Source organism: Trachurus trachurus (assembly GCF_905171665.1).
Source record: "Trachurus trachurus genome assembly, chromosome: 7".
Classification (NCBI taxonomy): Eukaryota; Metazoa; Chordata; class Actinopteri; order Carangiformes; family Carangidae; genus Trachurus; species Trachurus trachurus.
Window position 1 is genome coordinate 23,359,616 of NC_139901.1, and position 20,064 is coordinate 23,379,679.

General features: G+C 41.1%; 1 protein-coding gene across 1 annotated transcript in view; it reads left to right on the top strand.

Annotated features, from left to right (window-relative positions):
• LOC310989268 (metabotropic glutamate receptor 7-like) overlaps positions 1-20,064 on the top strand; it is a gene marked incomplete at both ends in the record, with an annotated part of 62,019 nt that overhangs the window by 18,500 nt on the left and 23,455 nt on the right. Inside the window, 4 exons of the mRNA XM_083976267.1 lie at positions 9,027-9,234; positions 15,291-15,426; positions 16,051-16,205; positions 18,672-18,809. Coding sequence (XP_083832393.1) covers positions 9,027-9,234; positions 15,291-15,426; positions 16,051-16,205; positions 18,672-18,809 — 637 coding nt within the window. The remainder of the gene's footprint in view (positions 1-9,026; positions 9,235-15,290; positions 15,427-16,050; positions 16,206-18,671; positions 18,810-20,064) is intronic.

A 20,064-nucleotide genomic window follows, 5' to 3' on the forward strand; every position in this document is an offset into this window, starting at 1 on the left:
CGGTTTCCCCCACCCTTCCTCCCTGCTTCCTCAGCTGTGCTGGCAGTGCTGTGCTCTGGTGAAGAGAGATTACCAAAGCCCAGCCTGAGGTTGCATGTATGGACACAGTCATTACCTCTGCCCTGCTAACAAATGGCACTGCTGTCTGAATACAAACCAATGGCTGGCTGAACCCCCAACACCACCGCCACTGATCTGCAGAGCTTTGATTTAACAGGAAAGATGTAAAACTTGATAACTGCTCAATATCTTTATAGGCCTGTTTATTGTACTATATTATTTTGTTTGTACAATATCGACCGGTGCAGTTTTACAACACGGGGCACAGGGGCTACAAATAAATCTTTGAGGGATGAAGGATGCTTTTTTTTTCTTTATTTGTGGGGAAATATTTATTCCATCATGGGCGGGTTGTGTGTAGTTCTTGTATTGCTTTCAAATTGGCTGTGTGGCCGGTTCATGGGATCATATTTACAGTTTATGTGCGTGCGCGTGTCATTGTGCGTGTGTCACGAGGACAATCTGCGCATTGGTGTCCGTCCAGAGTCGACATGGGGGTTAGAGTCGGGTCTGTCAGAACCCGCTGTCATTTCCGCCGTCGCCGTGGAGATCGTCGCAAACAGTGGAGTGGAGCTGACTGATGTCAAGATATACTTAGAAGCTAATCATGCAGCAAATAGAGGCGCAGGGATTCCTGCAACAGGAACTGCCTGGCTGCCCTCGCTCCAGCTGAAGTCATTCATGGGAAACATTTCTCACAGTCACAGCTCGTTTGCAGCTATGTGTTTCTGAGAGCTGCTCTTGGATTAATTGATACCAAAGCCAGTCTGGACAACCCTCTGGTCCCCTGTGCCGAATTTTTTGACATTGATGGAGTCTTCTCGGTGCTGCCTTTTCTTAGGGAAAGGCTCTGCGCTTGAAAGATGGCTTTTATTTGTGGTCTAAGTTTTTGTTTAAGAGCCCATGGACTGTTATATCCCTCTGTTTTCTGTGGAGACAGCCTGTCTTTTCATATCTGCAGACTTCCCTCCTCTCAGATGGCAAGGATAGATGGTTGCCATTACTCCGACTGAGATTCGCGCCGTGCCATATGCTGCCCATTTTTCTTTAAAAAAAAAAGCTTTTTGCATCCACTGCACGAGAGAAAACAAAGAGCAGAGAGAGCGGCCGCGTCTGCGTGAGCCGCTCTCGGTTCGTCAGCATCATCACCTTCTCACCAGCGGCGCCGGATAGTTTAAGCACAAACATCACGGTTTCTCACCTTTCTTTTGGGCTGCCCCTGGTGCTTGTGGGCTTATGTATGTGAAAATGCTACGGAAAGGCCAAGGCGCTGTAATTAACTTCGCCTGGCATTCCCACTTACTGTGAATGTGTCTAACCTTTACACAACCCCGCTTAGTCACCTCTCCTCTTAAACACCCAGGTTGAAACTCTCATTTAATGTCAGTAAGCAGATTACCATCCTCCTCGCCCCTAACTACCACCTCCCCACCCCATGTCTACGTTTTTCTTAACCTTCTTCAGACTTCAGCAACAGATTTTTTACTCAGGGCGGCCGTAGCACTTTGTGGTGGTAAATCAATAAAACAGTGTCCCCTATAACAGACCTCTGTGTTTTCCTTCCATCGATCCTGTCAGCCCAGATACATTCACGAGCAAGCCAGGCGATTACCCTCAGCAATCCTAACTTTGATCTATACTGTAGATGACAGGTGCCAGACATCGGCTCTGGGTAATAGTGATACTGAAAGGTGGCATCGTTATTCATTCTTTCTTGGCCTGAATTCAGTCGCTCATGATTGCTCGGTGGTTATTGTAGTCGTTGTCGATGCAGACAGCTCGCAGGCATCGCAATCACCCTTTCACCTTGCCGCGGCCAAAGCATAGATCATGTTGTCGCGAGTGACGCCATGTTTCATGTCGAACAGCCCTCAAACCTCCTCGGGAAATAAGGAGATTTACGAGCAGAATCAAGTGCGAGTGTGAAAAGGACCAATTCCTAATGAGGAAGGATTAAGAGGAAATAATCTCTCACTCATTCCAATCTAATTATTTACAGAAAATAATTCAAAAAACGTTGATAAAAAACATCCATTCTCTCTGCCTTATTATCTCTGTGTTATCAGCTGCACTGAAGACAGTCAAATCTGCTGCAATTTGTTGTAACAAGAGCTAAATTTAATTGATACAGTTATGGGAATCAATCATGCAGCTGTGAAGAAAGTGGAAAAGTTAAACTTTGTTGCTTTTAATCTATTGGGAAAGACGTTGTAAAGTTAAGGGGAGTTTAATTTAATTTGCTGCTTTCATGCAGGAGGTTAAATTACTAACCTGCATTCAACTTCATTTGTGGGTCTTTATTTGCCAGAGAGAGAAAAAACAAAACACAAAGATGTTAGATAGATGTAATCAGTATCAGTTAGCCAGCGACTGCTTGTACCTTAATCCAGATACCGGATCCAGGTTTAATCCTCTGCATTTTCTTAATCAAGGTTTTGATCGAGCACTTTTGTTAGCTGGAGGTCAAAGTGGTAATTAAGAAAAGCACAGGCTGGAAACGTGGATGTTTGTACTGCAAGTAGAGGTAGATTCCTGGGGAATAAGGAAACTGAGAAATTATATCAACAGGGTACAAGGCAAGCCATGGGACAAAGTAAAAAGACATTGCCATCTTAAATGTTTCCCTCCAGCAAAAAAGCTGCAGAGAGACAAATGTTCAAGCAGCTTTCTATTCCAGCTGGGGCGGAGACGGGACGTGATTCAAACCCATAACACCTTTTGACTCGGTAGTATTACTACAGCAGCTCTGTTAAAGATAGATCCTCTATCAAATGCTTTTTGGAAAGAGTCTTTTTAAATGCAAATCGCTATGGTTGTTGCTTTTCCATTACTTTGCTGTACTCCCCTCTTTGACCCAGTACGCTCAGTCTAGACAGAAATGAAGCGATTTAACATGTGACATCGCTGCTACGTCGCCACCTGTGAAGATTTGTTTAATTGCGTCACTGATTTTTGAGTTGGCATTTTATTTATTTATTTATTTATTTATTTGGTTGGGGTTTTTTTTTTTCTTTTCTTTTCTTTTTTTGGCAACTTCAAACATATTGATTCGTCTTGAGCTTGACCTTCTACTCTGCTCCACAATTTGTCAGCTTTGTGCAGTTGACCCCCTTTGAGTTGTGGGTCAAAGCTATAACTCACACTCTGTCAGTTGAAGCAATCCCATCAGCAAGCCGCAGTGTCCTCATTCCCGTGTTTCCCATGTGTCCGGCCGTTTTTTTGATCACGCTAACCGAAATTGATGGCATTCATACAGCGCTTAGATTAGACTGTTTGAGGAGCTGCTGCAACTGAGTTCAAGAGAAAATGATGTACATCCCTGCATGTGCATCCGCCTGTCTGAAGGACGGTATAAGCGTTTTGATCCCCGACTTGCCACCAGATGTGATTGCAGTTTCAAAACCTCAAACGGGGTCGCTGATGAGATGTTTAGGACGTCATGAGGCAGCAATGTCAACAAACTAGTGCTGTATTTCTTTAATAAAAATGATTTTACCTTATAGACTACTAGCTTTTTGAAGATGTACTTTTGCAGTCTGTGATTTTGTGCCTGCACTCAGCTAATTTACTCTGCTCGTGGTACAGATGTTAGTTGTGAGTTAGCAACAGGCTTCTGTCGGAGGTTTTATTCAGCTCAGTGTCTGAACTAAGAATTCACCAGAGACTGTTCTTGGCGTTATTTCCCTCCAGTCTCTCTCCTTATTCCTCTCATCTCGGTGTTTATGAAACAGTTTATGATATAAAGCTGCAGATTTTCCAGCACATTTTCAGCTTGGGCGGATGCATATTAGTGACATATTCGACTATCCAGCACTGTGCCAAAATCCCAAGAATCCACTGATATCCTCTTTAGTTTCTTGCAAGAATCTGGATATCTGGAGCTTATGTGGAGATTTTTTTATGATATGGCATCTTACAATACCACGATCGGAGGATGCAGTCCAAATAACATAGAGGTTTGAAATATGTGGGCAAATACATCTCTGGATTCTGAGGTATTCTGTGCAATGCAGGGTGAATTTGCTTTTAGGCACATTTTGCTATTTACTTTGTGAATAATAACACCATCTCTACAATTCACTTCACACTTGGCTCTGAAAACACTGTTGTCTACAGCCATGTAGCTGGCTCTCTGAGTCTGTATTTGGGAACAGTTTTGTTTTCAGCCAATTATTCTGCACTAAACACAAGGTAGGTACGAGTAAATAGTTGGTGATAAACCAGATTTAAAATTATGACTCAATGATGAGTCTAGAAGAAAATGTAAGTGGTGGCAATCCATTCAATAGTTGCTGAGATATTTTAGACTGGCAGATCAACATATTCCTAGAGACCTGCTGCATAGCTTTGCTAAGAATATGAACAATGTAAAGGTTTGGAGGTAAGAAGAACACCTGCAGGCCATTTATACAGGAATTTACTGAACGTTACAAAAAACGATTATCTTGCACCTTTCTAAAGAGCTTGTTTGATTTACTCCACTGCACATCTTTATGAGATACTTTGAGTTACCTATGTCACCACTGATGAACTGATATTATGCGTTGTTGTTGATGATGATGATTAATAATGAATTAATTGATTAGTATGTGTTTTTCTAATGAATGGAACATAGTATAGAAGTATGTGTTCATGAAACTACAACCACCATTCAGAATTGAGTGAAGGTCTACTGAGGGTCTACCTAGTCGTCTTTCTGGATCTAATGGTCTTCTTCAGTGGATGGAATTTGCTCAGACAGCTCAGTCGTCGCTGTGTGTGACTTAAGTGCATTGGTCTTTGTTCAAGGACTTGAAAGTCAAGAGGGATTGTGAGAGGGAATTAAAAGCTCCTGAAAAGCCAGTAAGTAAGTGAACTTTGAGGCTTTTTGTTTTGTTCTGTTTTGTTTTGAAAAATATATAAAGTGTAGATACAGGGTTTAACTTAACAAGCAAAGTTGCATACTGTGGCCTTCAGGGTCATAAAGAAAATGCTGTGAAGACTGTTTTGCAGTAACTCATTAGTGATATGTTGAGAAGAAAGTGCTTGTGTTTTCAGACTTTCAACTTATCATTGGAACAAAGGTGGTGTGAATGATAGGAAGGTTGATGTGAAAGTTGTCAAATAGTATGTACAAAGTATTGCTGATACACTTATGTTGTCTCAGATATGTTTTCACTCCTGCACTGTTACTAAAATCCATGCATTTAAAAGAAACCTAAATTCTAGTTTTAACTTCTAGGTTTTTTTAACTGGAAAAAATGAAATTATTGCAAACATGTGTAATATATATTATTGTTGATATTACTGTAAAGGGACAGTATGAGGCTTTGGGACATATCTGTGCTTCTGTTCTTAAGATGGGAAGTTGATACCACTCTCATCTCTGTATGTTAAGCACAACATTACAACCATCAGATATTTAGTGTAGCTTTCCACAAAGGGTGGAAACTGTGAGAAAAAAAAATGAGGCTGGTTCTTCCCAAAGGGGAAAGCATGAGCCTCTGAGCGATTTGTACAAAATTCAAAATGTGGATTTGATCTGGTGGCTGTATGAAACCTTCCTCCAGGTCCATATGATTTATGTGTTCATGCTTGAAAATGTGGTTGGTTCTGTTGGTCTATGCTTGATCTCACAGGTAGTTTCCTACATTCTGGTTGTGTCCTAGTTTATATTAAACACACAGTTGCTCAGCTTCTTTTTAATGAAAAAAAAACAAAACAACTGGACCCATTCATTTACTACAATTACTGGCTTATATATAAACTACCCTACTTTTAATTCAAAAGTTTTTTTTAAGAAAGTTGTTGCCAAAGAGCTCACTGTCAGCTCACAACATATTGCTTTTCCAATATCTTCTGATCTGGGTTAATGCTCCGTTTTGGTGCTGCTGAATCCGACCACAGCTTTTTAAACAGTAGAACACAGTGTCCTGATTGAAAGACTCAGGCAGCGAATGGGAGGGTGTCTGTCTGAGAGCCCACTGGACTGGTTCTCCTTCTATCTCTCAGATGAAGTTTTTCTGTGTCGCTTGGTTCCCACATGTCTCAGACGGATGCTCTTTGCAGTGGTGTACCCCTGGGTGCTATCCTGGGCCCCACACTATTTGTTCCATATACACTTCCCTTTATATATCAGTTAGCTAAATATCGGCATCCCTTACCTTTTTTACTGATGGTATTAATGATGACAATACTTTCATTTTACTTCAATAAGACTGATAAACTGTTTGTCTGTTGTGCATAATTGTTAACAGGAACTAATAACAGATGAAAACGAGGTCATTGCTGCTTCAGATAGCACAGCCTTATTGTGTGCTTTTCGTCAGTGGAAACTCTAGCTACAGAAATAATATGACCTTTGCTCAGGGCCATGGGCCTGTCTTTTTATCAATTGAAGAAAAATATACTATAATATACTGTATCACAACCACAGCCACAGATGATTACACACACTTTTCTATCATATTTTCAAAACTTCCTTGTCACCTTCCCTTAGTAATCCCCTGCAGCCACAGCTCTACTGCAATACTGTTGACCAGGTCCCGCAGCTCTTCTCCTGTGTTTCCACTATACAGTCACACAGCAGAGGCACACATCCAATAAAGTTTCACACGATTATTAATTTCAGCAGTCTACTGAAGGCTGTTCCTCACACTCCCTTGAAGTCATCAACTAAATCTTCCCGAACACTTTGCTCATTCTTCAAATGTAGAGGACCATGGTGGCGTAGATACTTTATAGCTTCAGGGAGCAGGGCAGTGCGTGACAAGCCAACAACAGGAAATTGTGACTGTGAACCGACCGGTGAGTGGTAGTGGAGCAGAGGAAAACGTTAGCAGTAAGTTGTCAACATGGTACAGTAGTAGCCTAAATTTACAGTCTTGGCAGCATATTGTGTCATTTAATAGACGTTTCTGCTTCTCAAGACTAATAAATGTAAAAAAAAAAAAATATATATATATATAGCCTATTACAATGTACATATCATTCATAGTCATTCATCTCATCTCATATCTATCCAGCAGCTATTATTTATTTTCATGGCATTACCTCTTTGTCTATATGTGGCTGTACAGTACAATCTGACCACTTTACCTTATTTATCTTATCTTATTTAACTAAGAGAAGGGGTTAGTTAGCTCTAGCAAACATTTCCCCCAAAAGGCTCAAATGTAATGTTTTGTTTTTTTTTGGTTGCTTTTAGATGCCGGCTCTATGTGCTGGCTACAACATAGGCAGGGAGTCAGTTGATTAGCTGCAGTGATGAGATGCGTCGTAGCAGAGCTAGTGGCTCCACAGGCTACTTCACCTCATTTACTTGTCCAGTAAGTTAAGTCAGTTACTTACAAGCTTAACCTTACATGATAGTTCAACTGTATTTCAACCTTCAACAAGTCTGTTAAATTGGTTGTAAGGGAAGAAAGCAGAGGATGGTTATCATGGAGGAGATGAGGTTAGTAAAGCCAATTAAGTAGTCACCAAAGTAGTCATCTTTGATGCTGATGAGGAATTTTAGTGGGTTTTTATGCCCAAGCGCCTGTACAAACGGGAGTAAAAATAAATAAATAAAAAACACTGATTGCATGTTTCCTAACTGTGCCAAGTGTTAAAGTGTGAAGACCATAGTGCAGGGAGGCAAATGGGCATTACAATTTTTGATAATAATTCCTACGGATCAGTGTCAAAACCTGTAAATTAAGACATGGATGACAAACATGAATAATTCCACTTATAATAATTCAAATGGGATTTAATATGAAGCAATTCCAACTCGCATGAATACAGTCCAGTGTTGCATCCTCATGGACACCAGAGACAACAGCACTGCTGCTGGAAAGTAATGTCAAGGAAAAACTGCTTCCCCACACTACACCTATTATGTCCTCTTCACATCCACTTCCCAGCAAGCTTATAGGATTCATTGAAGGTGCTTGTTGTGGCGCTCAGTGCTCTACATGGTCAGGCAATGCACCTGTGTATATTTCTGACCTTCTCCATCCTTAAAATCACTAGAAGCCAGGGTCACTTATTTTCCTCCACCCATGGCTTACAGATTGTCCTTGGTGCTCCACTGGGGCCTTGTTGATGCCTCTAGGAGGCAGCTAAAGTCCTGTTTATTCAAACCGGCTTTTCTCTCTCCTCCTTGTGTGGTGTAGACTTTGTAATTTTGTGTTTTTCTGTTCCTTATACACAAGACTTGTATGGTCTTATCTTCAGTAACCTTACTGTACTATTGTGAGTAATTTAATTTTTTCCCCCCTCAGTGCTATACTAAAACCTAACTTACTTATTGACCTCCTTACTTACTGTTTTTTGCAGAGGGAATCACTGACCAAGAGATAGTTTGGGACATAACCTTATGTACAAATGTGAATTGATTTCAACTTTAAACTTTCATTTACAGCTTTTTGTATGGATTAGACAACACAAACTGTGAATCAATGAGTTTAAAGACCTGAGTAGGCTGATTTTCTTTGCCCTTTAGACAGAGTTAAGCTAGCTATGTCCCCCAGGCTTCTAACCAGCTCGACTTGATGCTGACAAGCAGCTGGAGGTAGCTTTGCACAGTATATAGCAAACAGACATTAGAGTTATCAATTTTCTTATCTTTTTTGGAGCAAGAAAGTGTATTTCCCAAAGCCTTCAAAAATAGTTCACCCGGGTAATCACTGTGATTGTCATATCTGTGTCCCTTCTTTCTTAAATAAATAAATTGAATTAAATTAAATCTATCATATGTTGCATTGAGGGCGTATGATGCATACATTTAACTGTCAAATGAAATAGCAGAGAGCAAATCTAATGCAATGTGCAGTGGATATTAAGTCATGTCAGACATGGTCATTTAAAAATGTGATTTGTCAGAACTGTCACCAGAGAAGCCAAATATGATGCTGCCACCAGAGTACCACCGGCAAATGAGTAAAACGTTCCTTCCCTCTCTCTCTCCGACCCCCCATCTCTTCTCCTTCAAGATCCCGCAGATCAGCTATGCGTCAACAGCCCCGGAGTTGAGTGACGACAGACGCTATGACTTCTTCTCGCGGGTGGTTCCTCCAGACTCGTTCCAGGCCCAGGCCATGGTGGACATTATCCAGGCGCTGGGCTGGTCTTACGTCTCCACCATCGCCTCAGAGGGCAGCTATGGGGAGAAAGGAGTAGAGGCCTTCACGCAACTCTCCAAAGAAGCAGGTAAGGAAAGGTGATCAGTTATAGGCATCACATAAAATTAACATTACACTGTAAAAACTCAAAATCTTTCCAAGAATATTTGTCTTATTTCTTGTCAAAATGTCTAGTTGTTACAAACAAATTTTTACTTGTAATAAGTAAAGAAATCTGCCAGTGAAAGCAGGTTTTTTGTGCTTGTAATAAGGAAGAAAAACTTGCTCCACTATCAGATTTTTTTTTTTTTTATCAGATTTGCTTGAAAGAAGTAAAATGAGTCTAAAAACAAGCTACTTTTTAATGTGATGGGTCTTATTTTAAGTATAATGAGATTTGTTTTGACTAGAAATAAGACAAATATTCTTGGTAAGATTTTGAGTTTTTGCAGTGTATCTTTTTTCTTTTCTTTTTTTTCAGTGTATTTGTCGCGTTTAAATTGTGCGCTTTTGGTTTAGATCCAGAGATGGTTCAGTTTTCCAGTTCATTGTAAAATCTGTTTTCGGTGGATGAATTATTGATCTGTTTGGCAACTTCTGCTTCTGTTCCCCAGTGAGTTGTGGAGTGTTACTGGAAACATAGACAGCGAAACAGCTTTTAGAGAATATGCCATGTAATGAGCAATGCCTTTACCCATGTCACTCTTCTTTTTTTTTCTTTTTTTTTAAGATATAACCATCTCAGCTTACGAACTCAGTAAAGCAATTGTCAGATTTTTTTCTAATGTGTCTTTGGCCAACACAGAGGAAAGAGAGAGAGAGAGTGGCCTGGCAACTGGTCATTTGGGAGAGTTTTGTTTTATGCTCTGCCTTTTTCTGTTTCACTCAACCTCATTTTTTATCCCTGCTAGTGAGAGTGCCAGGCTCTGAGGATGTTAATGATGACAGTCAGCTTTATGGTCAGTTCAAACCACTCTGGTCCAGTTATGTGTATGAAGCAGCAGGGTTTTAGATATTTTGTCTTTTTAGAAGAGAAGCCTGCCTTCTCTGGTGAACATCTTAGGGCATTTGTCTATGAAACCACATGATTACACAGAGAGAGCTGAACTCTGACTGGTCTAGAAAGTAAGCTATTAGAATTAGTCATGTTTCCTGGCTACTGTGATGTAACATTAGTGCCGTTTCTTTTCTTTTTTTTTAAAAGTCTTTCAGGCCTAACAATCACGCTGTTATGTTTACATTTGCCCTTGCTGGGGTTAGGGTGAGTGTCTTGGAGAGAACTTACAGTGTAACAGAGGTTTGCAGTCAGACTAGGTGTTGTGATTTTGCCTTCAACTGGACTGGAAATTGTGTACACGCTTGACTCACCTGCTTTTTCCACATAGATGCTGTTGTTGGCATTTTGTGGTACATGTATTGTGAATCAGCAGTCATTTCTGTAGCCAGGAGGAGACAGTACAATGGCTAAGCTATCTTTGTCAAATCATGTGGCCTATTGTGCAGTGTTTAAGTCTGTAGAGACAGGACAAGGATCACTGCAATCATGTTGGATGATTGGAAGAAGGTTTTTAATGCAGAACAGTTGGTAATGGCCCTGTGTCCAAAACCTGTCCAATTCCTTTTCCATCTTTTTGAACGAATCACTTGAGGACAAATGTTACCTTGGCCTGAAAAATTACCCTCCATTACCCGTGATAGCACATCTGCGCAAGCAACTCATGATACCAGGACGGAGTATTTTGCCACCTTCACCTCTTTCAATCCCAATCCATTTCCTGTAAATCTGCAGATCCCAGTCTCTTCTAACAGACTAATGTGTGGAAACCTCTAAAATGAGCAAAGCTAATGACATCCCACAGGCACCGATCAGAAAGTTCAGCATGCATTTTTCATCTGTGTGCATTCGTGTCCAATGTGATCACTCATTAAAGCTTTAAGAAGCTGTTTGTGGCTGCATAATTTGCATCGACATAAAGAGAGACAGAGCGAGAGAGAGCACGAAGTCTGTGTAAGAGCACACGAGAAAAAGCTTTAAGGCTTATTTTGGAAGTTTCACTTCATCTTATATCATGTGATAAATGCAGCCTCTTCCAGCTGCTTCTCTCAGATATATTTCTCCTTTTCCCCTTTGCAAAAAGCAGTAAACACACTGATATTATTATGACTCCTGAACTGCTACACAAGGAGTATGAAATCATAAGCCATTGTTGTGGTTGACTCATCCTGTTGCTTCTGAGCTGCAGTCACTTGCAATATTTTGTATTCATATACAAATGGGGAATTATTTCTTTTCAAAAAAAGAAGAAGCCTCCTTTACCCAAGGCATCTTATCTTTAATACACACAATAATTATGTAATAGCACAGCTATACATTCACAGAATTCACTCGGAGGAAGCGGTTGTGCAGAGCTGACGGGAATGGATTGAATTGAAGAACATCTTAGTGAATAGGAGAGGGAATATCCGGAAAAATGCTGTAAGTGTGTTATGGGATTTTGTTCATGGAATTGCTAAATTGCGGAGCAAAACACAACATTGTTGGGTGGATTTTGTTGCAGCATCCCTGCAAGTTGATCAATGGGACCTTGAGACGTTTTTTGTGGCTGCTCGGTTCGGTTGCAGTGAAATGTCAGATGCATTAGTAGGATTCTCGCTCCAACACTTCAAGGAGAACCATCTAGTGGACTAATGCAATATGGCTGCCCATTACCCCAAGCTGAGACCAGAGTGATGGTCGGCCCGTATTGATCTTTTTTTTCCTTTTCTGTTTTTTCTTTTTAGCTCTGTGCTTTCCCTCTCCTGTATAGGCACTGTTCCATTGTGCACCTTCATCCTGGCTGCAGGTGAAGCTGGCAGAGATTAATCTTGTTTGTATTTTTCTGTGTCTGTCTGGACTCCAGCCAGAGTGATGGAGTTCAGTTTTCCCATTTGATAAAAAAGCCATGCATTTGAGGAAAAACCTCCCACAAAATATCACTGTGGAATTGATTGCAGCAAGTTGCCAACACCATGCGTCCTTAGATCAAGTCTGAGCACCGAGGGGGGGAAAGAAAATATCTGCCAGCAAAGGATAGCGCTAGTATTTAGCAGTAGGAACAGACTATGGAGATGGACACAGCCTAATGCATCTGAAAAAACCCATAAAATAGACCATGATATTTGTACATGACCCCTCAACATTGTTAAATCCCAGAGCAGCGGTGAGGAAGGGCGTGTAGGATACGCAAGGGCACACAGACGCCGAATATGAATGTCAGCTGCATGTCAGCCCATTTTGATGTGCTCCCACATGCTCAGGCAGGGAGACGGGAGGGAGCAGGTCGGCCTTTTGGCTGTCGAGGTGATAAATATAATTGCAGCATTATGGATCCCCTGGAGGTTTGTGTTTGGAGGGTGTTGAGTATGGCAGGTGGGGGGTCAAATCCATCAAGAGGCTCTAATTTAAAGGGATTTGTATTTCACTAAGCAAAATGGCAAAGCTGGATTCTTCGCCCTGAAGTGCATTTTTAGAAGCGAGGGCACCGAGGATGAATAATTGAAGCAGTTAATGCAGGGCATGACCTGTGGCACTCCGACAGATAAGTGGAGAACTTCCAAGACCTGATGAATTTAGCCGTCACAATCATTAAACTGTCTTTGATATATTAATCAAATGCGGAGCAGAGGCTATAGGGGTTCACCGTGTGTATATTTTTGATGTAATGTTGTGGGATCATAGGTAAATGAATGAGGTCCAGCTAAAGAATTCAGTGTCACAGAGCAAGCACATCTCACTTAAGCAGAAATTTTAAAAAGCACACATGTCATCCTCACTCTTCACTGGTCCTAAGTGACAGCTCGACAGTACAGCATCACCACACAATCCTATTTCTTGGATGAGACTTCAACAAGTTGGAATAAAACACACAGTCTTTTCCCACACAGCCTGACATTTATCTGTCTCGCATCACGTCACGTCTCCGCCAGCCAAAACAGACACGCGGCTCCTCTTTTAACCCACAGTTTCTTTTTCGAGGACTCTCTCCAGTCCGCCCCAACACCTTCCAGTGACAGGTGAAGGCAGTCCGACCCACAGCACAGCACACAGATACAGCACTTGTATTTCCATCACACCTGCCTCCCCAACAAAAAGACTGACTGGCCATCTGACGGACTGACAGATGAGGTATTCTGCAGGCATTCAATAATTTAGCCTATACCACTGCACAACGAGCGATCTGCATCCTTTAGGGCAGTCCTAAAGCTCGCAGCACGTTCAGCTCTGGTGCTCTCTGTCTCTCTCTCTGAAGATGGGATTTGCGCCAAATGCTTCTTATCTTCATCAGTGGCTCCTGTGGTCTCCATCTGTATTATTGACTGTGTTGACCTATAATATTTCTGTTCAAGACGATCATAAGTCCTCACACAAGCCTGAAGGGGTTTTGTTGTAATAGAGTTAATGTATTTTCATGAGACTTCAGTTCTCGGCATAATATGAGTTCATCATTTCCTTCCTCTCTGGAGCGAGAGTGTGTGTCTGTGTGATACTACAGTACTGTACCTGCAGACTTACTGGCCCCCTGGCGCTGAAAGCTGCTGCTAATGTGGCAGAATCAGATGTTAAACAGCTCTGGTTTTCTAAAAACAGAAATCTTGAAGTGCAGTGTAGGATTGGACTGTAGGATTTTCTGGCTGAAATCAACCTAAATCTCTGTACTGAAGCGGAGCTTAAGTGCCGTTCCTTGGAGACGTGCAACACTGGCTGCTCAGCACAAATGACACCAAGCCCATCTCACTTTAACAGGATACCACAAACCCTTGAGAAACAAGGCCATTGGCGGGATCTCTGTGTTTTTCTTTTTTTTTTCATGTGTAGTCCACTTAGCGAGGATAACGTCAACCATCCCAGACTGTTTTCTCACATCAAAACAATATTCCTAATTCTGCCTGCTGGTATTAGAAATACGGATAGCTAAGAGGAGGTTCAGCAGTTGTCATTTTGCTATCGTCTGCCTTTAGAAATGCCACAGTAAACCATGACTGGAGATGTGTGATCTGCCAGCTAAAAGCTGTTTATATCAAAGTAATGAGCCTGAGGAGACTGGCAATTAGGAGATTCCTTCCATTTCTCTGTCTACTCAGGGAAATTCAAAGGTTATTGGGTAGGCTATTAAAATGCTTGAGTGGGAGAAATTTTAATTGGTTTGTGTTGAGCCTTACTGTTGACTCAGGCCGCTGCCTCAGCCTAGACCTACATTAGTTAGTATGTTCTCTTGCACAGGTGATCGTATTATCTGTTTATCTGAAGTACTTGAAAGGTTAGCTTGTCCTTCACACCTATAATAATCATACCAGAGCGAAGCAAAAACTCTTTTATTACACTTTTTGTTTTCGAGAAAGATGTAATTTTGCCTTCCTACCTGATAATGAGCTGTTGAATAAAACCCTGAAGATAACAATACCTTGCAATCTGTCAAAAGCCAATTGCAATAATATACTGAGCCAAATACAGTATCTAGCTACAATTTAGCAGTGCACGGAAGCAATCAGTACCCTTCATCCTGTAAAAACTCATTAGTGGTGACCTGTCTGAGAATGATTTATTGTCAATATTAATATCCTCTTTGTTTGTTATTGCCTGCTGTGCTATCTGATTGGTTCAGGGTCCAACAAGAGATGTTTGATAATAGCTTTGAATGAAAAGTCAATGGGAAGCAGTTGGATTTTCCCAAATACTTAATATGAAATCTGTAGCTTTATGTCCCTGTTGGCGCGGATTATTGGATTTGTTATAGCAGATATGTTTATAACTCTCTGTGAAATGATGCCGTTGCTCAGTCGGAGGGCGCAGTTTGGGTGTTATATTGCATGCTGCTGTGGTTTGCATATCATTGCCAAAATGTAAATGTACAGTATATATACGCTGTGAGAGCATCATTTAGACACTATAGCAAGCATGACAGCATCATCAAAATCTCACTATTGTGTTTAGATGTGTTTTCCGTTTCCATACGGGTGAGATTTCCATAGAAAAAAAAGGCAGCTATTGTGACCTCGGGCTTTTGTGTGTGAATGCGCGTGTGCGAGCGGTTGTGAGTGAGAATGAATGAATGGGTGAGATCATCCCAGAGGCCTTATCGTTTCTTACTCCTCTCCCATTAAAAGGTGGAATCTGCATCGCCCAGTCTTTGAAAATTCCCCACAACCCCAAGCTGGAGGATTATGACAAAGCCATCCAACAACTGCTGGAAACGCAGCACTCGCGGGCAGTCGTCATTTTTGCCAGCGAGGAAGACATACGGTGAGGAGCGCGGCACATTCTGGCTCTATCCATGTCGCTCTGGCGTCTTGATGACTTGCCATGTTCAGGTCTTTAATCTCTTAGTAGCGGCTCCTGAAGACAGGCTGGAGGCACAGATTTACCATGCGCACAGGATGTCTGCTACACAAACACACCTCAAGTACACAAACACAAGCATGCCTTAGAGGAGAAGTGGGAATACAGATGGCAACAAAGCAACAGAGATATTGTTTCATTTACAATGCCCCTTGGGAAATGTTTGTGTAAAGAAACACAGAATCAAACATTTACTACCTGTAACTTCAGAATGTGATAGAAGGAGGTAAGGTAAAAGGAAGAGATGAGTGTAACGGCCTATACTTATCACAGTTATCTTCAAGTTATAGAAGAAAATAAAATATTTGCTCAACAAAAAACCAAACATGGAGCTCAATACAGCTCAAAAACAGCAGTTTCCCTCTGTTCTTTCTCACCTTCAATGAGAAGACTAGTTGAAAAACTGTACATGACAGGGCTGAAATGCCCAAACAGCTCCTTAAAGCCAGCTGTGCCTTTTTGTAATAGATATTAGATTGCAAACGCCTCTTGTACTCTGTTCTAATTCACACATGGGTGTCCTTGCAGGGGAGTTCTCAATGCCACCAAGCGGGCCAATCAGGTGGGTCATTTCCTCTGGATTGGATCTGACAGCTGGGGGTCCAAGAGCAGTCCCATCCACCAGCTTGAAGACGTAGCGGTGGGAGCAGTGACTATACTGCCCAAACGCTCCTCCATTAAAGGTAGAAACATACTGGAGAACACACAGAGAGACATGCTGTGGCACTATTTCACTGTTTTATTGTTTTATTGTGATTAATTGCCTGTTTTAGTTTTTTATTCTGCCATGTTTATTTGTTTGTTTGTTTGTCTATGTGCTTATTTACAGAGCAGCATAGAGTTCATGAATTATGAAATCGATGAAAAACTTACAGTAACTGTTTTTACAACCAGTTGGGGACAGCAAACACAACACTGTCATATTATCACCTTGTAAAATTGATAAAGTGGTCTTGTTTACAAGCAGTTACCATTTATACGTACATCCAGTAGAAACTGATCAACAGCAACCAGGCAGATTTATGTCCAGTAATCACTGTCTTTATGTCTCCCATAAGAGATTATGGTAAATGTAGAAATGTTGCAGGTGTTCTGGCGCCTGCATTTCATGTTCCCCATAATTGCAATATCACACACTTCTTTTTGCAAGGTGTTCTTAATAAATGTGTGTGCTATTATGCTTAGGGGAGAGAAGCACTGTGTGGTGTAGTGATGATGAATATTTGTTCAACAGTTAATAAACTGTCTGATTGGTCTGTAGATGAGAGTGAATCAAAATGGTAACAAAGCAGGCCATAAAACCAAAACACAGATGCTAAAAGGCTCCTCAGAGAGGAGAGGAACTGCAGAGTCGGGTGACAACAAGTCTTAGTGGGTTCATTTCTTTGAACAACCCCATTCACACTAAACATGGTAATTTCAACCTTTGTTAATATAAAGAATGAATAAGCTCAGTTTCAACAACACGTGGAGACATTTCCATGTGTCATTGACTTACTCACAAGCCCATATAAATGCAAATCAATACAAATGCCAAAAGACAGTGTACACAGGCATGCTATACAAAAATGTGTGAAGTTCAATGAAGTTCATCAGTGCATTTTAAGAGAGGTGATATTATTTACCTTTTCTCAAACCTGCTTCATCTCCATTCGTCACATTTCAGCTTAAGTTGGCAGTTTCCTACATTTCTGAGAATGACTTTGGACAGTCCTCAGAGATAAAATATGACCTTGTTGTTACATTTGGCCGTGGGTTGTACATGACCAGACTAAAATCAGTTTGAATAAATTGGCTATTTTATTATTAAACGTTCAACCAGTGAACGTAATGGCTTCACCTCTTGCAGACATCACATATTGATCAGTGTGGTTTTACTTGCCCAAAGAGACAAGTCTCCCATCTCACTGCTGGAGAAAGTGGTGTAATTAGTTTCAATATCATTATTGAAATGAACACAAAAACCTGCATTTAACTGCCTTTCATTTTAATATGAAGATTTTATGCTTTTTTTTGATCTTTTTAACATTTCTTGTCAGTAAACGCCAAAAGAAATCATGTCACCACCTGTTTTTATGAGCGTAGGGGTATATTTCCCTGTGAAGCTGCAGTCTGAAAACGTCCACCCACAAGAAAAAAGGAAGTAAACGAGGAAATTATACTGCTAATTATCCTGCTGCATTTGCCAGGACGTGTACAAATTCACCACAGAAATAGAATATAGTCAGAATGTACCATTTATTTAAAGTTCTTGTCCAGTGTCACAGTCCTAATAACTACTAATCATTACAATCAAGGAAATTTGAAAGCCTGAGGTTTATGAAGCTTTTCTTAATTAGCTAAGGTCTAGTCAGGACAAATGTACACTCATATTATTAATCCACCATGCATCATTGATGGTCTTTTGAATTGAAATCAGCTGAGTCATTCAGCCCTGATTATCCATTATCACCTCTACCCACGACTCAGCTGATATGACTGGATAACAGACAGTGGAGACGCAGACAGAGAGACTTTTATAATGTGAGATTTGTTATTTTCCAGACGGAAAATTGTGTGTTAAAGAAAAAAAAAAAAGAACATGCACCGTGACTCTCGCTGTGAGGTTTAGTTTCAGCTCAGCTTCCTGACCCACATTGGGTGGTAGAGTTGCACAAACAAGAGAACAAAATCCAGCTATACAGGCTTCCTCTCTGCTTTGTCGCAGCAAGTTATCCTTCCTCCAGCTAATGATTCATACAGGCACCTAAGCCCTGTTGAAATTAGTAATAAGTTAATACATCATGCCTTCAATCCACTTCTGCTGTAATGGATTTTATGAAGTGAGGAAAACCTGTTCAGCACCTGCAGGACCTCACAGCCGGAGGCAACAGGCTGTGGCACCACTTACAATCCCTGCGTTATTTATTATGCATCCTGTTTTTTAATTAATGGAATTTCCTAGATGAAAGAAGTGATTAAAGGTCCATGGGGCTTGAGAGGAAGAGGAACCACCGTGGTCAAATTTTGATGAAGTAGTGCTTGCTGGTGTGCTTCCAACACCTAGCAGCCACCACCGCACCACACAGCTTCGCTTCATTTCCTCCAGGTTTGAATTGGTTGATAATTGGTCCGGAACTGAGCCATTCTCTTCTTTCCTCTGTTCCCAGGGTTTGATGAATACTTTAATGCCCTCACCCTCGAGAACAATCGCAGGAACGTGTGGTTTGCTGAGTTTTGGGAAGAAAACTTTGACTGCAGGCTCCTCAGCGCCTCAAAGAGGGAGGACTCGAGCCGTAAATGCACAGGTACACAAGTTTTGACACAAACTAATTAGGATCATTTCTGTAAGACATTAAAAAATGATTTATAAAATCACCCTCCTATATCAGGTCGATGCGTACTTGACCTTTGGTTCGCATTAGAAGCCGCAGATAGACTGTTGGGCTTTTAATTCAGCCCCTCTAGTCTGCGGCGCAGCCAGAAAGTCCAACACCAGGTGTTTCTACCCAGCGGGTGCATGACAGGCAGAGTTTATAATTAGAATAATAATGCAGCTCGTGGTCTTAGTCATACTACAGTTATACACCGGCTGCTCCAGTGGCTATGTCCTTTTACTCTTAAATCCCATATTCCCACAATTCCCTCTTAACTCAGTCACCTTGACAGCTCAGCGCAGTCATGTCTCCCATCTGAGTACATTTCATTTAGGTTGGAAATTATGGGGAGAAATTGACAAAAAGCCACATAAATACTCTTCATGCCCTCATTCTGCTTTATTACCATCTTTGTGGTAGCATTAATGATAGTGTTGTTTCTAACAGTGATGCATGCATCTATTACCTAAACTCTGCCTGCCAGCTCTGTGACAGGCACTGCGCTGCATGTATTATCTACGTGGAGGATGCCTGTGATGTGGGATGCCGTATTAATCTCGCTTGCATACGTGATGATGGTAATAGCACTGACACAAATTACTGTTTGCTGAGGGATTTTGTTTCCTTTATAATCTCCTGTTTGGCGTCGTCTGTCATGCGTCAAAGACAGAAGACGCTCGTCCACTTAGCGAGTGGCACAAACCCTCTATAAAATAACTATAAATGTCTTTTATCTTTTTCTTTTATGTCGCCTGAAAATAGCTGTCACTATACTCTCCTTTTTTTGTATACCTCAAGCTAAGCTGCTATTTGTGAATGTTAGATATTAGCAGGAGGCTTTTACATTCACAGACTGTCCATTGAGCACCCTATGCAGAGCTCCGAAAAAGCAAAAAGGTTATGTGTGGGCTGAAATGTATGTTAAGTTCTGAGAAAAGGGATGAAATGTCAACTCAGATTGCTATTGACCTCCCTCAGTCTATGCAAGTCTCCCACATCCTTATATGTGTCCTATTAACATCATCTGCTCCTCCACTGAGCTCTCCACAGGAAGTATGATCAGCTCTCACTGAAGTGCAAATTGTCTCTTAGTATTTGCCGTTATTTTCTTGATGATGCATTTTTATTATCCAAGAGCACAAATGTTATAATTATGATGATGGTGATTATGATCATGATCATGATG